This window comes from Alligator mississippiensis, chromosome 10, assembly GCF_030867095.1.
Source record: "Alligator mississippiensis isolate rAllMis1 chromosome 10, rAllMis1, whole genome shotgun sequence".
Classification (NCBI taxonomy): Eukaryota; Metazoa; Chordata; order Crocodylia; family Alligatoridae; genus Alligator; species Alligator mississippiensis.
In genome coordinates, this window is record NC_081833.1 from 26,651,247 (window position 1) to 26,670,111 (window position 18,865).

The window sequence follows — 18,865 nt, forward strand, 5'->3', positions numbered from 1 at the left end:
GGGCTGAGTCACTTAACCTCCCCATGCCTTGGCTTCCTACTCTATCCCCAATGGAGATAAATACTGTTCACCTCTTTATAAAGATCTTTGGGATCTGCAAATGAAAAGCCCTGTAAGAGCCAGGTTTTACTATTTTCTCAGAACTATTGTACATCAGGCTGTCAAGATAGCAGCCTCTTGACTTTAATTGCATTCAGGATATGAAGAAGGTGCGGTTTCTCTGCAATTCACTGTAGTTATGAGAGCACCCGATTCACTGAAATGGAATTCCCTTGTATGCCTAACTCAAGGACCACTAAATCTAGTCCAGCTTTTGGCAAGATACTGGGCAATGATGACCACCATCACCCACTCATCCACCCACACACACAATCCCTGAGAGGCAGGGATTACCCATATTCCTTGAGCATTTCACCATCCACTTCTGCATTTCTTTCACAGCCTGTGGCCTTCAGCATACCTCATGGGTTTGATCTCTCCCCTTCTTCAGCCGGATGTGAGCCAAACGGTTGAGTTTCTTCAGAGTCATGAAATGCACACAGCTCTGGATCCGCCGCTCCTCAATCTCAGCAGCCTGAAGGGCAAGAGCGGGGAGTCTGATGTGGACAAAGTTCCTTGCTAGCAGCTCTTGTAAGTAACTAGCCACTGCAGAGCTAGTTGGTTATTGTGCTAGTTAGAAGAACCTAAAGCAAGCAGGGAGCTACAGAGATGAATCTTACAGGAAAAACACTGGTAACAATCCCCTGAGCTTCTGCCAGGCCCCCTCTCCTTCCCAGTCTCAATGTTCAAGTGTTAGAAATAAATAGAGGTCCTCCTCATTGTGTCCATTCCTTAGTCCACAATTCTCCATGCATGTAAGACAGAACTCAGTCCCACTAGAGGGCCCTGGGTGCTGCTTTAATGAGAGCTTTCAGTAATTGAATCCCTAATTCAGAGACAGTTTTACACTCTAGTTCAATAAAACAGGTTGGTCTAAGATTCCCTGAAGGCCAGATGTAGACACACAACCTTACACCATCGTAAGTCACACTACTGTGTGGAAAAGTTATTCCTCACTTTCCAAGGGGTAACTGATGCAAGTTACAAGAGCTGTGTGTGTCTGTAGGAAACTACACACACTTCTCCAGTTCTCAATTTCATTGCAAGGTAGCATTTGCTCTAATTTGACCTGAGCCACTTAGTGACTGACAGCGTAATCATACCTACTAACCTGGGAGACCTGGTCATGTGTCCACTACTTAATAAGGTATAAATATCCTATGGAATAAAATCTGGGACAAGTGACTCCATTGCAACTGCCTACAATCACAGATATCACTCAGTGACTTTTGCACCTCCTTTCTGTTGTCAGGTTAACAGCTGTTGCTATATTTAGGACAAGAATCAGAACAGGCACAACATGGGTAGTTACCACATGAGGGGAGCACAAGGGGCCTGCAGCCTTCATACCGCCTTCCTAGCCGCATTGCCACAAACAGAAGCAGTCAGCCACCTGGGATATTCCCTGTCTAGGAGGAACCAGAGCAAAATGCACCTATTTGTTTTACACAGGAATTCAAAGCATCAGAGAGCAGTAAACAGTGCTGGATTCATATGGTTAAAACTTTCTGTCCTAACTACAATGAATTATTCAATCTTTCCATTTTAGTGTTTTGTTGTGAGCAAGCATTTCACCAGCACAGTACTCCAGAGGTCTCTCCTTACACTGTCTTTGCTGCCTTTACTCTTCAGATCCTGGATTTCTGCCATGAGCCTCTGAAGCTCCTCGCAAGTTTGCTTGTAGAGTTCATAGTCTTTGCCAGGGTCTCTTAGATCCACCTCTGTCTCTTCACTATAGTACTTAACATCCTGTAAAACAGCAAGAAAATAGGTTTCAACTGGATTCCCTTCCCTTCTCAGAAAGAGTCCTGCAGAAATCACATTGTGGGCCTTATGTTTAGCCTCACTCCATCCACTCCAGAATCCAAATGCTTTATGCACCAGTGACCCAACCGCTAGTGCTGCAAACTCCACGGGAGATCCAAGCCTGGCAAATCCATGCCTCACCCATAATCCCATTAAAATTAGCATCTGATCTGCACAGGTCCTAGTTAGGCAATCAAACAACTAAGGAAGAGGGGAGGGAAGGGAAGAGAAGAGCAACAAATAAAACATTTGTAAAAGGTTCAGAGATGCTTGCCAGAGAGATATGAAAGCAACAAACAGAGTCAAACAACTGTGAGAAGACTGCTGAGGACTGAACTGCCTGGACATAGATTCACAGAAGTTTAGGGCTGGAAGGGACCTCGTGAGATCATCGGGTCCCGCTCTGGGCAGGAAAGACTGCTGGGCTCAAACCACCCCAGCAAGGAGTGTGTCCAGTCTCCTTTGGCAGGTAAAAGGCACAGTCTGCCCAGCACAAAACAAAGGCTTTGGAGGGGAAGGGCTGACAAGCTGAAGATGGCAAGTGCATCAGGAAGACCCAGCACCGCATCCAGGAGGGTTTGATACGAACTGAACTCTGTACGTGGTGCAAGCGGCAGTCACTCCAGAGCAGGGCCCCGCCACGTCCAGCAAGCTGGTGCCCCGCTCCGCGCAACCCCACTGCTTTTCAAAACCGACAGATGCCTGCTACTGCCCCGCCAAGGCCGCTCCCAGCACCAGCTGCAGTGCGGCAGCCCCTGCCCCGCGGCAAAGGGCCGGTCACCCCGCACCCAAGCAAGCTCAGGCTGCTCGTCCCGGCGCAGGGGCCGCAGGCTGGCCCGGATCCGACGTGCTGGGGGCGGAGAGGCCCCGCCCCGCAGTACCTGCTCGGCGTCCGCCTTGCTGCGCTTGCCGTCGGGCGCGGCGCCGTCCGTGCGGATCACCTTGGGCTTCCGCTTCTTACTCGAGTCCGACGACATCTGCGGGCGGGAGGAAGCGTCAGCGGCCGCCGCTCACCGAGCCCCGCCCCCACGCACCGGGCCCCGGCGGAGTGCGGCTCCACGGCCGGCGGGGAAGGGGGGAGGGGCGGCGCCGCAGCGCGCTCACCTGCGTCCCGGCCACCGCTCCAACCGGAAGTGGCTGTGCAGGAGCAGACGAGGCACACGCTAGAGCGGCCGCCCGGGCAGCCGGCAGTTGAAGGAGGGAGCGCCCCCTACTACCCTGCGCCGACGCGGTCTCCCCTGGGGAGCGTCACCGCCCGCGCCGCGATCGCCCGCGTCTGGGCCAGGCCCCTTCAGCGCGGGGTCCTAGCGCCGGGCACGGGCACACGGCCGCGAGCTCCCGCAGCCCCGCGCAGCGCTGGGGGAGGCCCGGTGAGCTGCCTCCCGTCACCCCCGTGCCCCCCAAAGGGTGTGGGGCTGCTGGGTTCGCCCTGGCTTCGCCTCCGCCCCCAGGGCCTCAGCTTGCCTGTCTGTGAAATGGGCCTAATGCCTCCGTCCACTGCAACTATGAGGCTTTGCTCCCCTCAGCACGTCCGGGAGTGAAGGAAGGGGCAGGACGCGGGCCCTTCCCACTCTCAACCTGGCAGATGACCCTACTGGGCAAGGCCTCCTCCCCCCACCTTGCCAACTGCTGGCATCTTTGCTCAGAAGTCGGATTGAGGCATCTGGGGCAACACTGCTGCCAGCTGGGCCACCATCTTCTCATGCTTGACACTGCTGGCCTGTGCCTGGCGGGGTATGGAGAAGGGCAACACCAGCAGCCATTCCCCAGGGCTGCCCATTGCCCTGCCCCTCTTGCAACAAGTCTTATCCTTTGAAATTCCTGCTGCCCAGCTCGGTCTCCCTGGGCCTTACCTCTTCCTGTCCCTAAGCAATCACGCCTCCTCCAGTAATGGCCCGTCACTAAAAGCTAGTGTTGTCTCATGAGCACACAGCACTGCTCCATGTACTGGGTGTTGAGCACACCTGGTCTCATGCCTGTCCAGCGTTGGCTCTGGGGGAGCTGGTACCTGGACTGGGGCCTTCACCTGAAGCCCACACAGGTAGTAGGGTCTGGTTGCCAGTTTTCAGGGGCTTAGGCCAAGCTGCAGAACTGGGGCTAAGCAGAAGTCCCCAAACCCTGTTTTCTGTGGGACTAACGTAAACCTTTTCAGCTATGACAACTAGCTTGGTCAGCAAAGTAAAAGGAAACCATCAACATCAATGAAACAAAGCACGAGGCCTGAAAAGAGAGGTTATAAGGGAAGACCATGAATTAAATAATCCACATATAGTATCATAGCTTTATCTTAAAATAGTAGTAGTAGTGATTGATGTAACCAAATGTATTAGATGCTATTTTGCTATAATAGATATATTTTTGTTAAGGTGCTTAGATAATTTGTAAAAACAAAACAGCATTGTCAGAGGAGACTATAAGCTGAAGTAAAAACGGAATAGTGTTGAACACCATTCCATAATGGGGAAGGAAAGAGGTAAGAAACCCCATCTTTTACTTTCCCAAGGATATGAATCCCAGTTGGCACTTCCAAGTCCACAAGAGATCTGGTTCAGTTCAGTTCCAAAGTTTCAGTAAAACAGATTTAAAACCAAATCAAAGGTCATTTTTTGCAATATTAGATCCAGCCATCTACACACACACACACACTTTTTTTTTTAAAGGAAAATTATTCGTGTCTGAGGTCAAATTAGCCAGATCACGTTCAATCCTTTTGAATCATCCAGAAACTGTATGTGGCCCTGCTACTGGCAAATATCCTCCACTCCAGCCTGGGGCTTCAGAAACTTCCAAATCCTTTGGTAGGCGTCCTACATGCAGGCCCAAGCCCGGACTTGGGGTTCGGATGCCCCCAAGTTTAGTTTGCCCTCAGCCATATGGCTGTAGGAGCAAGCTAGGGTGGAGTTTCCCATTTCCATAAAGTTGTCGTGTAGCCGAGATCCTCCCACTGGAAGCTGGCCAGTGGGAAGCTAACTATGAGGCTCTCGTAGGGAGTCCCATCTGCAAGCAGACAAGGGTTCACCCTCCACTACACAAAGCCATTTCTAAGGCAGCTGCTTGGTCAGGGTACTGTCCCCTGCCACCTTAGTGCTCATGGTATTTCCCCTGCCAGGTAAGTAAATATGGGGGTCTAGGCTGGAGGGAAATATAGAGAACTCAGCACATTCAAGACCTGCTGCCAATCTGTGTGCTGCCCTCCCACCTCTAGAGTCACAGGTGACCAAATAGACTTTGGGTTAAATGTTTGTTTTTGTATTTTGAAGTAAAAGCAAATAAAAGGTCAGCTGTAGACCTGTTTCTGTCTCTTATATCAGTAACCAGCCTGCAAGGTTACCTGTAACGTGTAACACACTCTTGTAGAGACGGCAGTCATGCTGGGGGCCTAAGAAGTTGTTTGAGCTGATCTTGTTACTTCTTGGTAATAAAGACAAGCCAAGTCTGGATTCTACCAGCTGCCATAACTGAACCTGTAGAGCAAACTGATAAAGGCCTGAAAGGCCCCACCCAACAGAGGTACATGAGACTCCTTCCAAATGCAAGACTGATGTTAGCATATTAAATATTTAATTACATTTGCAATTAGACTTGTACAAGTTCCTTCCAGGAAAATGCTTGACACAAAATAAATGCCCGTAACTTGCCCATTAGTTGCAATTACCATAAACGTGCTAGAGGAACTGACATCTGTCTGATAGGCGCCTCTTGAATGACAGCTGCCTCTCCATGTGTTCCAACTCCCCTTGCTCACTCACATAGACATATAAATGCCCAGGGAGCAAGGGCATTTGCTCCCAGTACCAGTGATTGCACTGAGATACAGACCCTCAAATTCACCTCCACTGCAGTCCAGTGGAAGATGCAGCACTGGCAGGCAGGCATTCAGGGGCTTTCATTTCCAATGCAAATGAATTTTTTACTGCTTTGTGGTTGAATACCATTAGTCCAAGTTACACAATTATTGTTACTACTGGCTATCAACACCACATGTTCCTTTCAGGTTCGTGCTTTGTCTTTTCCAGCCAGAGTCAGTTCTGCTGACACAGCCCAGCTTGTATCTTTCATTTCTACTGAGCTTATGCAGTTCTGGGAGGCAGGTGCTAATGTTAGCTAATCTCTGATCAGCTGCATGGATGATATGAGGGGAAGAGGAACTCTGCTTCATTTTAATTCCTGAATTAAAGGCTTGATTCTGGTGGGTGTCTAGCACTCCCAGCTCCCCTTGAGCTCATAAAAAGGTGTGTTCAGCACCTTAGGAAGGCAGAAGGGGGAAAATTAAGTATTCCAGCACCCCCTCCCTTCTTAGTTAGAATCAGGCTGAGGCTGAGTAGCAGGATAGAAATATATGTACTGTTAAGGTCCGTCTATTAAGTCTAGGAGCCACTGAGAATTAGGGTTGGATGTAGAATACAGCATCATTTCCAGAGAATCTTTTCAACCTACACCTGCTCTGCAGATGAAGGAGATAGCTCAAGGGGACGGATGGCCTCATCATTAGACAGGAGAGATTCCTTCTCCCCATACAAGCTTGCCCATGCTTCCACCAGAGCAGAATGCCAGGGTATCTTGCTCGGGGGCAGGCTTCTTGCCTGCAGCAGGCTAGCCAAGGGTGGAAAGTCATGGTGGCAGACACAAAGAGGAAGCATGATAGAGGATCACTCCCAGAGGCAAGGAAGAGATTATTCCCTCTCTGTGGTGGAAGGGGGTGGGGTGGAATGACTTGCTGGAGGGTTGGGCAGAAGGACTGAACCCAGTCTCTTCACCCAGAGAGCAGCTGGGTATCCATATCATGCCTTCTGCAGGTGGCATAGATCAGCTATGCTCATTTCTATCTGCAAAAGGGGAATTTGGGCTCCAGAACATTCATTTGTTCACAGCTGGGGACCCAGAGCTGGGGAGCAACGTGCAGCCATGTGCTAGCATGACCCACAGCTCCCAGCAGACAGAAGCAGCCCAAGGCCTGGACTACATTGCAGCTCTCCTGGAAGAGCCATGAGTGCATCCACACTCCTAGCTCTCCTGTGATGGCAGGAGTCATTAGCTCTGCAACCAAAGGCAAGCAACTGCTACCACAGGAAAGTTGTCAGGAAGTGGGTGTAGAGTTGTCTGCACTTTGTCATCTGCTGCAGCCCTGTTAACAACTGATCCTGCCCAGGGTACTCTGGGTGTCCTGCTGGCACAGCTGCTGCCATGGAGCTATATGTAGTCACATGAAGCTGCATGGGTGAGAACATGCTCTGGTGGCTGCTATCTACCAGCAGAGTTTGTAATGCAACCAAGCCCCAAGACCAGGCAGGTGTATGGACTAAGGGGATAGGTAGTGCCAAGAGGAAGAGAGAAGCCTGCTCCTTTAGGAGAAGTGCAGAGAGATCCCAACAGGCCATGTGCTCTTGTCCATTTGAATCCAGTGCTGGAGGGAGAACACGCAGGGGCAGGGTGGAGGGTCACTGGAGGGGAGAGATCTTCAGGGGAATCATGATTCGAGACTCCATGTTCCGAACAAGGGGCACTGAAAAAAAAAATCACAAAAAGCAACTATCAATGTACATGACAGCCCTGGGCACAGGGCATTTTCTACCAACTACCCACAAGTAACTAGTGAGCTCAGAGCTATTCCAGTCTGTCCCACTAGCAGGCACTGAAAAATCATTTATATGCGACACATTCACTCTGGTCCCAGTCTCTGCCAGGAGATGAAGAACAGTGCTGATTACAGAGGTGGTAGTGGCTGTCACATCAACTGAGTACCCGATCTCTGGCAAAGAGCAGTTAATGCTTAACACTTCATAGGAAGGTATAAATTCTGAACCACAGAATTGCTTTCTGATCCTAGCTGGAAACTGGCTTTGGCCCAGGGATGTGGGAGTTAAAACTTGTGGCTACTTGGCGCCCACCACCAGCTACGCAAAAGAACAAGGCCCACCTGTGTAATACACATTCTCATCCCAGCCCCGTTTCCTCCAAGCTGCGTTCCTCGTCTCCTCCCGAGACTGCAGGTCCCTGTAGGCTGGAAAGAAAAAAATGGAAAAAGAAAACTAGAGAAAGAGCTTTTTTCTATGGAACTGCCCCAGAGCAAGTTCTCCCAAGAGCTGGACAGAGAGCAGCAATTCTGTTTTGAAGAATTTCAAATCCTTTTCAAAGCGGAATTCCTCACCTGTACCCAGCTCTATTTACTATGCACAACTCTCGGGATACATGGCAGCACCCTGCCTCCAGAGTCACTTGTGGGTGACAAACCTATTTCAGATACACTCAGTACTATAAGCATTAGCCTCTAATCCAATGGGAGACTGGCCTTTTTGGCAGGCATACTACAAATTAACTCCACACCCTCCTCAAATATCACTCTGATCTTTTTCCTGCACTCTGATCTGCTGCTTTGATTTCTATTCCCTGGCCTATCTGCAGCTCTGCTGCCTGCTTCCTCCCTAATCTATCATCTAGCACACACAGAGGCTGCCTGTGCCACTGGTTGGCCACCCATGTTCTAACACAATGGGGTGAAGGGTAAAAAACCAGAATGGGGTGGAGATGGAGATAAAAGGAAAACAGTAAGTGAGAGACAAGACAGGAGATTTAAGGTTAGAAACCAACCTCAGGCTCCCCTTTAAAATGAGCAGGGTCCTCAGATTATTACATGCGGAGCTCAACCAAGGCCAGGGGTGTGCAAAATACGGCCTGCGGGCTGGATCTGGCCCACCAGGCCATTCTATCCAGCCCATGGGACCCCTAAAAAATTTAGAAAGTATTATCTGCTCATGGCCGCTTGTCAAAGATGACAGGAGACAGGGGCAGTAGGACCCAGGGGGAGATGGCAGCAGGAGACCAGCCCTGCCCCACCCCCTGCTCCAGCACCATGTGGCTCCTGGCTGCATTGTGGGACTGGGGCCTGGGGGGGCGGGGGGGAGTGTTCATATGGCAAGTCTTGCATGCACACTTCACCATACACATACACCCACAACCCCCCCTTCCACTGCCATACACACAGATTCCCACACCCCCTCACGCACCCCAGCCACCCTCCTGCCCAGTCTCCCACAAACCCCATACCCACCCACACTCCACATATCCACACCCACATGCTCCCTCACTCCACACCCCACCTATCCATCCCCCAAAGACACACCCACACCCTTCCCCACACACCCACAGCCCCCCACAAAATACAAGAGTAAGACTTCATTTTAAGCTATTATATACAATCACCTCTATGTACACGATAGAAACACATATAAACCAGGACAAAAATATTTTTTGAAATCAAATTAATCAATGTTTTAGATGTTCACTTTTTAGGATATAATTTGGTATTTTTCTGGTTCCAAGATGGCAAAACCCCTTGCTGAAAGGAGTACTTCTGGAGGCAAGGGGAGGGACTTCTGGTGGCAAAGGTCGGGGGCGGGACTTCCAGCCCCAAGACAGTGACTAGGGGATGGGGCACCTGTGAAGAGACGGAGCTACCCATGTGGCCCTTGACAGCTTGCCAAAACTTGGTAAGCGGCCCTCCACCTGAAATAATTGCCCACCCCTGACCAAGGCACTTTCATGCCCTGGGATGCACCTACCACAGCAGAGGTGGGGCACTGCTGCAGAGGGGGCTCACCATGAAGCTCTCATTAACACACAAAGGAAGAGGTCAGTGCAAGGGCTGCCTACCCCAGAGATGGTGCACCACGTAGAGCTCTCCGATTTGGGAGAAGAACCCACCCACAGCTTCCTGGTTCTCTTGACGGTACTTAATAGCTCGAGCCCTAGGAGAAACATAGGAGAAGAGCAGTCAGTCAGTGCAGCCTGGAGACACAGCTAATAGTGCCAGAGGTTTGTCAGAGCTCCAGCAGAACCCCACCTACCCAGCCTCCTGATGCACCAGCTGCCTTTTTCAGTGACTATGGACTGTCCATTAACTGGATATACCTGACTGCATCCACAGGAAACAAGCCTGCACATGGGCACGGTCATCAGGAGAAACTGAACCCGTGAGCTCAGCATGACATAGGCCTTTCCCATCAGCTAATGGATGCAGGCAAGGCACTTAAGATACTGTAGTGATGAGAGCCAAAGAAGCATCTAGCAAGCCAGCATAACTAATACAGTTGCAGCTTCCACTCCAGGTGGTGATTAAGCAGAAGGGCACTTGTATCCAAAAGATGATACATGGAACTGAACTGGGGACAATGTAGGCATGAGGAGCTCACCAGTCCTTTGCAGAACAGAGTCCTGGGCCATTCACTGGCTATCCCTGTACTGTGAGGGCTCACCTCTCGACTATTCCCAAAGCCTTCCCTCAGGGTCAATAAGCAGAACATGACTGCCTGGCATTTACAGGAGCTTCCTCAGTGCAGGGTCAGTGTGGTTTGTAAATGCCCCTAAAAGCAGCATTCTATGAAACCCCAGCTGCCACCCAGACCAGCAATGTGCCAGGCTCTTGAACTCCGACAACTCCTGACCCAAGGATGACCTTCCCCCTCACCATACCTCACCCCCTCTCCCTGTGACAGCTCTATCATTATCTCTGCCTCAGACATGGAAAAATGCAAGCCAAGACCAGATTAACCGACTTGGCCAAGGTCGTGTGGGTGGCCTATGCCAGACCCAGTGACTGCAGTTCTCCCAAGTTACTGGGGCATCTAAAAGTTCCCTAGCATTGGCCTTTAAATTGCCACTGATCTTCAGTGCCACTCTGATCCCAGCTTGCTGCAACCCACAGAAGCTGGGAGCATGTTAGCACTGAGACATAACTGGCCAAACTTCACCTGGAACAGCACTCAAATAAAAATGGAATATCCACTAAGGGGACAATTGCCAAGAATGAAGCTTGGTGCCAAGGAGATGACAACAGTCCTTTGCCTTCCAAGAGCTTACAGCCGCACTTCTTTGCTCCTTCCTGTCTATCAGGCCAGAAACTGAGCACAGCAAGATGCTATGACCTGTCCAGCCTCACTGAGGGAATATGCCTTCAGCCAGCAGACTTACTCACTCATCTCAGGAGTACTGGGTTTCTACATACTAAAGGTGTTTTTTTGTGCCTCTCAGGTTTTCAAATCTTCCTGTATTTTGGAGCATGGTCCCTAGCCCTGCTGGGAAGAGGAACATGCCTAACATATGAACTAGGGCAAGTCTTGTCACTAAGCTAGGGACCAGCTTTCTTTCTCCTTCAGTGCCCTGGGACTATGTGCTGGGCTGAAAACTCTGAGACAGGATGCCTTACTACAAGCATGCAAATTGTGTAACACAGTGGAATCCTGATCTGTTTACAACACTCAGGCACAACCACAATACAAATCATCAGCAACGAAGGCTCTGCCAGGACTGGGACTCTGGTCTCCTGACCTTAAGCTCGCTGCTGTAACCACTTGGGCAACATAACCCCAGCCATGGTCTGCATTCTTAACCCCAGCTTTGAACTTGATTTCCTAGATGGTGTGGGATCTTTTCTATGCCCCCCTGGATGCAAAGAGTCTGCTCTGCTACTTACCAGTTATTTCCCCACTCAATCATGGTCCCTGGCTGGAAACAAACAGAAGACATGAAAACCCAGGTCACAATTGCCTTCATTGCCAAGTCACAGCTCAAGGTCTCCCACATGTTCCTTGTTGCCCTCTGAGATCAGAAAGGAACTGGCCTCACTGGGCACCAGGGCACAAGTGACTCACTGTACTGCCAGGGTCACTCATTCCCTTGAAATCACCAGGAACTGTTGCTAGAGGAGCCGGGAGACCTGACCTAGCAGAACCCACCCTTGCTTCTCAGCCTCCCCCTTAATTAGAACTTCCTATGCGAATTCAGGGGCTGAAGGTCTGGTACCAAAGCTTCTCTGGTTCTCCCCAAGAACAAATCCCACATCCTCCAGAGGATGGTCAGGCCTGGTCTGTGCAAGGCAGAGACTTTAAGCAGAAGGGCCAAGATTTTGGGAAGATGGAGTAAAACACCAATCTTTGTCCAGCTAGAGGGGAAGCAGAAAAGGGAGTGGTTCACCTTTAGCTTGTAGGTTCTCAGCTCATAGATGTTGGGCCCTGCCCGTGGCAGAGGCTCATTCCAGAAGCTGAATTCCAGGAGGAGCTGATTCCGTCGGGACAACAACATTTTACTCCTCTCCTTCCGGAACTCCAGGTATTCCTGCAAAGAGTAGCAGCTGATGGAGTCATGCTGGTAACTTCTGGCAATACAAGTCCCACCCACAGCCACCACAGACACCCTCAGTGGCTGTGTGCCCTCCCTTGTGTGCCACTGGGGGCAGGTGAGATGTTGAGCACCTGCAGGGGCAGAGGGTCAGTCAGCCAAATAGAGTCAATGACAGGCTACTCCAAGGTAGGAAGATTAGGGTTGCTAACTAGGGAGTCAGAACATGTGTGTGTAGCCACCGGGATGGGAAAGACAGGGCAAAACTGCAGCCAGTTTGCTTCAGTAGAGTTCCAGCTCAGAGGAGCAGCGTGGACATGCGCACTACCTTGTTCTGCTTCAGCTTATTCATGCAGTCCGAGAGGGCCGGGTACCCACCAGAGAAACGCCACAGGTGCACTGCAACGAGACAGCGAGGCCTGGATGGGGAGGGGCTTGTGGCTTTTTTCCCCAATCACACTCCCAACAGTCCATGTGACATCCGATTTCTACCACATCCCCCATGTGGCCTGACCAGCAACGTCAAGGGAATTCAGTGCAGACAGACAGAGCAGCCCATTCAGGAGACCTCCAAACCCAAGCTTCTTTTCCTGAACTAGTCCAGAGAGTCATTGCAGCCCTGAGCATTGCTACAAGTCACTCAGCCAATTTCACTGTCCTTGGGACTTTCCCAGCCCTCCAAGCCATTGCTGACCCACTGAGCCAAGCTGGCCAACAAGAACTTTCTGCATGACTTTGCTTTATCCCCTCCAATTCCCCCTGTGCAACTAACACTACCCCAAAGAGGGGCTGGTTGTGCCCAGGAGAGAGGTGTGCTAAACTGGTACCATCCCCTTTCCTGCAGGATCTGCTTTCAAGTCCCAGGTGATGAGCCAGTTGGGCTGACACCACAGGTTTTTTTTCCACATGATAAGACCTACACAACTGTCAATATCTGCTCAAGATACAGCCTGGAATAAAACAGCAGGGGTCTGGGATCAAGGCTGGAGGACATCACTGGGCCTTCAGGAGCCAAGAGTGATACAGGAAAGTTCAACTTAGGGTTGAGATGCAGTAGAAGAGCTGCATATGAACAGCCTTGTTGGCTAGAATGAAAAGGCCTCCTCAGGCAAAGTTGCTATAGTGGACATGACTCTAGCCAGCAGACTTACCCATCTCAGGAGTATCAGGTTTCTACATATTAAAGGGAAGGGGTTTTTTTTGTGCCTCTCAGATTTTCAATCTTCCTGTATTTTGGAACGTGGTCCTTAGCCCTTTTTTTATTTTTATTTTTTACATCTCGATTCCGACCTCCTGCGTTTCAAACTATTGTCACCAGAGGGCAGAAGATCCCAACAGCAGGACACTGCACCAGCATTACTGATTCTGCAGCACCTTGGACACCCGGGACCAGCCACAGGCAAGGAATATTGGTCTCCATCTTTCACCCAAGCTCTCATGAATCCCCAACCCTTCCTCCCCCTCACCCTGCTGGGAAGAGGAATGTGCCCCTCTCCCTACTTTCTGTAGGTCTCCATTTCCAGGCTGTGCAATGGGATTGTGCTCGGGCCTAGGGCAAGCCAAGCCATAAGCTCCTACCAGGCCATTGCCCCTTACCTGCCTGGTCCTGCTCTCCATACCATGTGTTCCAGTTCCCAACCAGGTCACAAGGATAGTCAGTGTCCGAGTGCAGCTTGGGCAGCACCTCCTCCCTGCAAAGGATAAACCGGGGTTAGTGGCCAGTGCTTGTTGGTTGCTGAACCCAGGGAATCATAGGGCCAATACTAGAGAGCTGCATTTGATGACCATCCTTGGGCTTCTCAGGACAAAGGGCAGGATGGAGGTGGAAGCAACAGGACAGGGCTCAAGAATGCTAATTAAAGGGGTTGTATCATTCCTTAGTGCCCCCTCCCACCCTGCCAGGTAGGGAGCTCCCTACATAGAAAGTGGCTGCAACTGCAAGGCAGACATGGAGGGTCTGTGTGTGGGGGTGAGGGGGGTGTTTAAGAGAACAGTTAGACTCCAAGGTGACCCCGTACAAGGGAACAAGGACCAGTAAGTGCCACCACCTTTAAGGAGTGACAGGCTAGTCCCCAGCCATACCCTAGCTGTGCGCCAGCTCAATCCAGAAGGAAACATCCAGACCATGGAGAGCTCCATCTGGGCAGGACCACACATATCATGGGAAGTCAAGGTCAGGCTGAGAGGCACTTGTGCTTCCCTGGGCAGTGCTGGGAGCCACCGACTTGAAGCTGACCCACTGAATTTGGGGTTGAGGGTGGGGTGGAAAAGGGACTGTGGAGCCAAGAGGAAGCTCTCGTGTTGAGCTCCAGCCAACTGAGGATCTTTAAGTGTTTTAAACAAGCAAGAGGGAGTTTGTCTGTCTTTGCTTTGAGCAAGTCAGAGTCACAACATTTTTTGTGTATGTGCACAAAAGAGAGGGAGGAATGAGACAGAAGCAGAATAGGGAATAGAAACTAGGAGCCCTGACTTCTGGCTCTGTCTATCCAGGGGCTCTTCCCTACCCCCACCCTGGGACTGGCTCCACAGAAGCCTGCCTAGAAGACACTCGATCAGTCAGGGCCTGACACTCTCTGCTCAATCAGTCAGAGCCTGTCACACCACTGCCAGCCAGGCTCCCAGCACCACAGATGCGAAGGGTGAGGGGACTCACGTCAGGCTGTTGTAAGCATCCAGGCATTCGGGCTTCACATTATGAACTGCAGAAAAAAAACAATAAAGAAAGTCACATTCTCATAGCAGCATTTGGGCCCAGGTTAAAGAGGACAGAACTGAGAGCAGGTCTTCAGGGCTGGGCAAAACTGTGAGCTCACAGCTGTATCAGGTTAAGCCCTTAGCCAAAAAGAACTGGCTAAGCACTCTCTAGGCAGGAGAGCTGCTGGGACCTCCTGCTTCCCCTGATCTATGTGAGGCCACATTCACACACTCTTCATGAGCTTAGTGGCAGTCTAATCCAGTCCTGTTTGAACATTTATGCCTATTAGGGATCACCCCTCTCATTTAAGATGACTGAGGATCCCAGCTTCAAGGAGCACCAGAGAGCAGGAGTGATCTGAGGAAGATATGGCAGTAAGCGGGGGCCAGGACAGGCAGAGCAGTCAGCACTGCAGCTCAGCAATTAGGTGCAGCAACCGTGGGAGCCCTGTAGGCACACAGCTGCTGCTCCTCCATGGTTTGTCTGTTAACCCTGCCTGGCACAGGCATTCACAGTGACCCATCCAGTTGGCCAGGGAGGATTTGCCAGTCAGATTCCTCTCCCTGATGCCCTCCAGCTTGCAGGGAACACAAGCTTACCCCAGCCAGACTGCTTACACCTACACTGTTCAGAAGTGGCTCCAAGGAAAGCCACTTGCTACCTGGGGCCCTGCAACCCACTGACCATCTCTTGTACTGTGGGGGGAGGTAGGAATCAGAGTGCTCTCTTCCAGCAGGATTTGGAAGTGGAATTGGGCTCAAGACCTTTGCACTTCCAGAGGTCAAGAGCACCACAAATAAGGCTGCCTCTGAACACAGCCCACCCCTGCTCATTCTCTTTAGAAACGGGGAGATTCCAGCAACACCCCATGGAAAGGAATGTGCCAGGCAAGGGAGGGCCAGGAAGAGGGGCAGCTCACACTGGATCTTGTACAGGTTGCTGGTCTCTTTCTTCGACAGGAGGTTTGAATGAGCATCCTTCCGGGGATCCACTTTGTGGACAAAAAGTGAGCGGAACCAGCTGCTCTCATTGTCTTTGCTGGCATAGCCCCTAGAAGGAGGCACAATGGTCAGCAGTGGCAAACAGATGGTTACAACAGCAGTGGTGGGCAGGGAGCTTGATAAGCAAAGGGTGGGAACTAGACCTTCACCCAGCTATGGGAGGCATTTGCCTTGCAGAACTGTAGCCCTTTGTGGATATGGCCTGCCATGTAGGAATCACCAAACGCTAACCTAAGCAGTGAAAGCAGCATAAATGCAATCACCAGAAGTAGGGCCTTGTAGAAAAAAGTCACTACACAAATGAAGTAGTGACATCACCAATCTACTAAGAATATCTACAACAGCAGGACACCGGCATGCAAGGCATCTGCAGCAAGCAACACGTGAACCCCTTCTCCTATCCTACCAGCTACCCATCCATGAATTCAGACAGGCCCCCTGCCATGAGATCAGAAGGGGAGCAAGCTGGCTGGCACCACGTTGGAGTTTAACTGACCTACAGGGCAAGTTGCAGCAGCTATTTGTTGACACATGCTTTTTTCCTGAAGAGCCCAAGGGTTCAAGGTTCTTTTCAAGTGGAGATTGCAAACTCTTCTGCCTGACTTTGACACTATTTGCTGCATTAATCTGTGCATTTCTAATTGGGTCCATGAGCTTGGAGACCAGGACGGGCACGTTTCATCAACCAAAAATAGATAGACAACAGTGACTGCCAAAGGTTCAAATAAAGGCCAAATATTAAAGCACAAAGCAACATTTGTAAAAGGAAAATTTTAGTTGAGATCAGGGCTCTAGTATCTGAGCTTAAAGTTACACACACAAAAACCCAGGGTTCAAACATACACTTAACAGTGAAAGAAGGACACTTCTCTTTGTGAATGAAGGAAGGAAAAAATGTTACTGACTTCCATTTAAACAGGGACTACCAGGCAGAGGCAGGAAGGTAAACTCACAGTGGAGACTGAATGTGAACCACTGCAGTGCTGCTGTTCACAGCTTTACAGAGCCCTCAAAGAGCTCTTCACAGTACATCTCAAAACGTTTCCTGAAGAACAGCACTATCCTCACCTCCATTTTACATATGGACAAACTGAGACAGAGAAGGAGAGCATCTTTCCCAAGTCTACCCTGCAGGCTTCCAGCACAGCTTGGAACTGAGTTGAGGCTTTAAGGCTCAGTTCAGTGCCCTACCCATTAGAGAATGCTGCTTATTAGGCTGCCACACAGCTAGAAGGATCCAAGTATAGTCAGTCTTGTCTGCCCTCCCCCACTCCCATCCTGAACCCTGGGAAAGACAGGAGAACTGATGGGATTACCTCTGTTTCGCCTGTTGATTAAGACATCTCTGACCCCTAGAAAGGAAGGATGGAAGGGGTAGGGCAGAGCAGGCCCAACAACATCCTCACTCCTTCATGGGAGGCAGAGAGCTGAAGAAGGAGCAGAGCGTGTAGCCTTCTCCCACATCAGTTAGTGAAACAGAAAAAGTGCCTTCTCACATCCAGTGGCCGTGATGCAGCAAAGGGGCTTGCATAGGCAAGATGGAACCACCCAGCAGGTTGGAGGCAGCCACCCAGGGAAGGAAGCAGGGGTGGGAATGCATTACTCGTACAATAACAGCTACCCTCACACCATGCTTCATATATTGGCTCTAGCTACTAGGTTTAGCCCCCTTGTTACTTGTACTTTTGTCAGTCACTGCTACAACCAAGTCTGCAGCCCACCCATGGAGAAGGGCACTAATGCATGTGGATTCTTATCACAGCAGCTGTCCATGTTCTTGACCCCCACAGCCACCACTTATGTTAGAGGCCCTGCAGATTGGATTTGCATGTCTGCCTAACCTATGGATCTTGTGGAAAAGCAACCACCTCTTCCTGTGGTTGTTATACACTCTCAGAAGAGTGAAACCTGCCAGACAATCCCCTTTCCAGGGACTTATCAGGTAAGCTCCTTTTCGGCCCAAAGCACCTTTACAGCCGTGCACTTCCAACACCTCTTCTATGAGGAAACCGATTGGTGACCTCTTGTAGCCCTTTACAAGCAAGTACAAGTTACAAGGCAGTCTGCAGGGGTGATGCCTCGAGGAGGCACAGAGCACCTGCATGGGAGCTATAGGGTCTTGTCTCAGATCCACCCATAATCCCAGCATAGCTGGGCCTCCATCCTTGAAAAAAAAAAAACAAATCAGCAGCAATGCAGCCTCCACAGGCTTCTGAGTCAACATCCCACCGAAACCAAGAGAGCGGTTTCCACCTCTCCCTATTGTCTGAGGCCACCTGTAGACTCGGGAAGACCACGCTGCATCAGTTGCGGAAGGCGACTCTCCTACCACGGCCAGGGGCAGGCTGCCAGGGGACCGACAGCACCGCGCCCCACGGGAGGGAGGGCTCCCGGAGCTGCAAAACACAGCTTGTGCCAGGCCAGACCTTTGCCCTGGGGCTCATGCTCTAGTCAAGCATTATAGTAAAGCATTAACAAAGATAAACGGCCTGGTCCCTGCGCTGCACACACGCCGGTCAGACGCGGCTTGGGAGTCCCACCTGCCCCTCGTCCCCCTGCAGGGGCTCTGTACCCACGGAGACCTCCGCCCTCCCGCGGCCCTGCCCCCTTCAGTGAGAGGCGGCGGCGGCCAGGCGGAGCAGCCCCGCGGCAGCGCTCCTACCCCCCGGGATGGAGGCCCCGCCGCCCCCGCCCAGCGCCGGGGTCCGGCGCCGGCAGCAGAGACGCGGCTCCGCCCCGCCCCGCTCCGCTCCTGCAGCTCCTTCCCCGCCCCCGCAGGCGGGCCGGGGCCGGGGCCGGGGCCGGGGCCGGGGCTCACCGGGCTCCGCGCAGGGCCCGCAGCAGCCGCAGCGCCGGGCTCCCCCACGCGCGCGTCGCCATCTTCGTGCTGGGCCGGGCTGCGGGGGCCGGCGCTGCCCGAGCCGCTCCCCGGGGCGGGGCCCGCGCCTGCCCGCCGCGCAGATCCCCGCTCGCGGCGCGGTCCCGGGGCTCACGTGCGGGGCTGGGCCGGGCTCCCCACGCGGGGCCGCCGCCAAGCTCGCGGGGCGCCCCTCGTGACCGGGCGCAGCAGCCTGGGCCGGGCTGTGGCTCACGCGGAGCGGATCCTGCTTTGGCTGCAGCCGGGCTGATACCCCCGCCTCTCCCGGGCCGC

At 51.8% G+C, this 18,865-nt stretch overlaps 2 protein-coding genes across 3 annotated transcripts in view; both read right to left on the bottom strand.

Moving 5' to 3' along the window:
• Window positions 1-3,103, bottom strand: part of THOC5 (THO complex subunit 5) — a 28,951-nt gene extending 25,848 nt beyond the window's left edge. Inside the window, exons 1-4 of the mRNA XM_006265826.4 lie at window positions 3,010-3,103; window positions 2,787-2,882; window positions 1,705-1,848; window positions 461-574 (exon numbers count right to left, since the gene is read on the bottom strand). Of these exons, the coding sequence (XP_006265888.1) occupies window positions 461-574; window positions 1,705-1,848; window positions 2,787-2,882 (354 nt within the window). The 5' untranslated portion in view covers window positions 3,010-3,103. The remainder of the gene's footprint in view (window positions 1-460; window positions 575-1,704; window positions 1,849-2,786; window positions 2,883-3,009) is intronic.
• A 2,341-nt stretch (window positions 3,104-5,444) lies between these two features.
• NIPSNAP1 (nipsnap homolog 1) lies at window positions 5,445-18,638 on the bottom strand. Of its 2 annotated transcripts, none has more exons than XM_059713588.1 (10): window positions 18,533-18,638; window positions 15,633-15,763; window positions 14,672-14,717; window positions 13,615-13,709; window positions 12,347-12,417; window positions 11,875-12,015; window positions 11,375-11,406; window positions 9,556-9,650; window positions 7,823-7,906; window positions 5,445-7,408 (listed from the first exon to the last, which is right to left on the bottom strand). In XM_059713588.1, exons 1-10 carry the CDS (start codon window positions 18,592-18,594, stop codon window positions 7,344-7,346), a joined length of 822 nt encoding a protein of 273 aa, XP_059569571.1. In that variant the 5' UTR covers window positions 18,595-18,638; the 3' UTR covers window positions 5,445-7,343. The 2 variants fall into 2 exon arrangements, with proteins under 2 accessions (XP_059569571.1, XP_014449096.3); XM_014593610.3 differs by lacking the exon at window positions 18,533-18,638 and adding an exon at window positions 16,211-16,713.
• Window positions 18,639-18,865: the final 227 nt, after the last annotated feature.